This window comes from Priapulus caudatus, unplaced genomic scaffold (genome assembly GCF_000485595.1).
Source record: "Priapulus caudatus unplaced genomic scaffold, Priapulus_caudatus-5.0.1 Scaffold7373, whole genome shotgun sequence".
Taxonomy (NCBI): Eukaryota; Metazoa; Priapulida; class Priapulimorpha; order Priapulimorphida; family Priapulidae; genus Priapulus; species Priapulus caudatus.
Genome location: NW_014584434.1, coordinates 2,316 through 4,967, shown reverse-complemented (window position 1 = coordinate 4,967; position 2,652 = coordinate 2,316). Strand labels below are relative to the sequence as shown.

General features: G+C 59.8%; 1 protein-coding gene across 1 annotated transcript; it reads left to right on the top strand.

The window, feature by feature from the left end:
• Positions 1–409: 409 nt before the first annotated feature.
• Positions 410–1,397, top strand: LOC106820132 (glutamate receptor-interacting protein 1-like; the record flags this gene model as incomplete). Its single annotated transcript, XM_014824680.1, is given in 3 exon segments — positions 410–723; positions 991–1,215; positions 1,218–1,397. Coding segments are annotated over 3 exon segments (719 nt in total), but the record flags the coding sequence as incomplete, so codon positions are not given.
• Positions 1,398–2,652: the final 1,255 nt, after the last annotated feature.

The window sequence follows — 2,652 nt, the reverse complement described above, 5'->3', positions numbered from 1 at the left end:
CTTTCTCCCCTCTCTTTCTCGCTCGTTCTTTCCTTCTCTCCCACCCCTTCTCTTTATCGCTCTCTCTCCCTCTCTCCTCTCCCACCCTTTCTCTGTGTCTCTCTTTCCGGCCCCCCTCTTCTCTCTTCTTTCTCTCTCTTCTCTCTTCTCTCTTCTTTCTCTCTCTTCTCTCCTCTCTTCTTTCTCTCTCTTCTCTCTTCTCTCTTCTTTCCTCTGTCTCTCTCTCTCTCTCTCTTTCTTTCTCTTTCTCTCTCTCTTGCGCGCTTTCTCTCTCCTCTCTCTCTGTCTCTCTGTTCTCTCTCTCTCTCTCTCTTTCTCTCTGTCTCTCTCTCTCTCTCTCTATATATGTATATATATATATATATACATACATGTATAACATGGCTTCTTTCTCTCTCCATCGCTGCAGGTAAGCGCTCGGGCGCGCGCAGCATCACCTGTAAACCGGACGGAGGCATCGAGATCACGGACGATCCCGCAACCGCCGCGCCGCACTCCGACGACGACGACTGGGAGATGCCGTCGACAAACAGCGGAGCATCCCTCGACGGACGCCTCTCGCCGCCCGGCGAGGCGGCGGCGGCGGTGGCGCCCCCTCGCGACGCGGACGCGATGAGCGATCGCACGGACAGTAGCTGGACGAAGGTCCTCGAGGATTTGGAGACCTGCGGCAATTCGCGGATCCTGCGCGAGCTCGAAGAGTCCATCATGAAGGGCAGCGAGGTTCGCATCGACGTGCACCCGCCGCCGCCGCCGCCACCCGACGCCGCCGCCGCCTCCGGTCGCCACGGCAACAACCTCGCGTCGACGCCATCGCCGCCGCCCGTTACCGCGGCAACGCTCGACAGCGTGCTCGCCGACCTCAACGCGACGCGCTGGTCAGACTCCGAGAGCAGCCGCAGCAACACGCTGGAGCGCGTGCGCCCCCTGGCGACGGGCTCTCCCTCCCCGCAGCGCCACCTAGCGGGCCGGAACTCCCCCTCCCCGCAGCGCCGCCTGGCGGGCGCCGAGTCGCCGCTCGAGCGGCCCGGATTCCGCAAGATCAACGACGCGATCCACACGATGCTGTCGCCGGCGCCCGTCGAGCTCCACAAGGTGGCGCTCTACAAGGACGCCGCGTACGACGACTTCGGGTTCAGCGTGTCCGACGGGCTGCACGCGCGCGGCGTCTACGTGGCTCGCACCCGCGCCGGCGGTCCCGCCGCCGCCTCCGGCTCATCCAGCCGTACGACCGCCTGCTCCAGATCAACGCGACGCGGACTCGGGACGTCGACTGCTGTCTCGCCGTGCCGCTGATCGCCGCGTCGGGCGATCGCATCGAACTCGTGATCAGCCGAAACCCGCTGATGTCGCGACGGGACCTCGCCGATCCCGGAGGGGGAGCCGGTCCCTGGGACGGGGAGGAGGAGGAGGGGGAGGCGGAGGAGGAGGAGGAGGAGGAGGAGGAGGCGACGCCGATGCAGAGTAACACGTCGACGCTGTCGTCGTCCGCCGGGCAGAAGCTGAAGACGCTGTGAGAGGAGGGCGGCCGTGCGAGAGAGGAGCCAGAGGAGGAGGAGGAGGAGGAGGGAGAGGCAGAGGAGGAGGAGGAGGAGGAGGGAGAGGCAGAGGAGGAGGAGGAGGAGGGACCAGAGCGGTCAGGAGGCCAGGAGCAAGGAGCGAAGGGCCGAGGGAGGAGGCGGGAGGAGGAGAAGGAGAAGGAGGAGGCATCGCGAACAAGACTGGCAGCCACTAGCGCCCTCGCTCTCATCGGCGCGCTCGCATGGCTCAACGCAACTCACCGCAAGCGCGGGCGCCATAGTCATCGCTAGAGGGCGCCACAGTCACAACTGGAGGGCGCCACTGTCGTCACAACTAGAGGGCGTTGCGGTCAGTACTAGATGGTCCAGGCACGGCGAGCGCATTCACTAGTAGAACAGTTACCGCTGGAGGGTGTTGTGGTCCGATCTACGGGGGCATCGCGATCACCAAGATAGATGGCGTTGCAGTCGCCACCACGCAATCGACAATATTATTATACAATATTATATACAATTATCAATGCACTTCTATAAGGTTCGAAAACATTACGATGACGTCATCATCATCTGCTTCGACAAGCATGATAGCGAAAACGAGAAGTTGGAATGATGAGCGTCAGAATCGTCGAACATATTGCGTGTGTCGTCTGATGCTGCTGCTGCTGCCGGTGCTGCTGTGATGCGGGATGCGGATGGATGCGTCAGAATGGCTTCTTCGCGCCTGAGCAACGAGGGATGAGGAAGATGCTGCGATGCGGGGTGGATGCGTGAGAATGGCTTCTTTTGCGCCTGAGCATCGAGGGATAAGATGAGAAGGATGAGAATGGCTTTGCTCCCATGGCGAGGGATGAGGAAGATGCTGCAGGTTGTCTGTCGCACGGCCGGATGCTGCGAGACATTGCCGAGAGTATGGCTTCACTCCCAGGGATGCTGGGAGGATGGCGAGCCCTGGACTCTAACATATGTCAGCGTAGCAGTAACTTAAGTTCGAGTGTAAACTTCGTAGGGTTGATTTTATGACGTCACACACGCGCATCTGTAACCTATTATAGCTGTATACTAAGCTGTACTGCTACTACTGCTACTTTTTCGGTTGTCTTCATATATATATATATATATATATATATATATA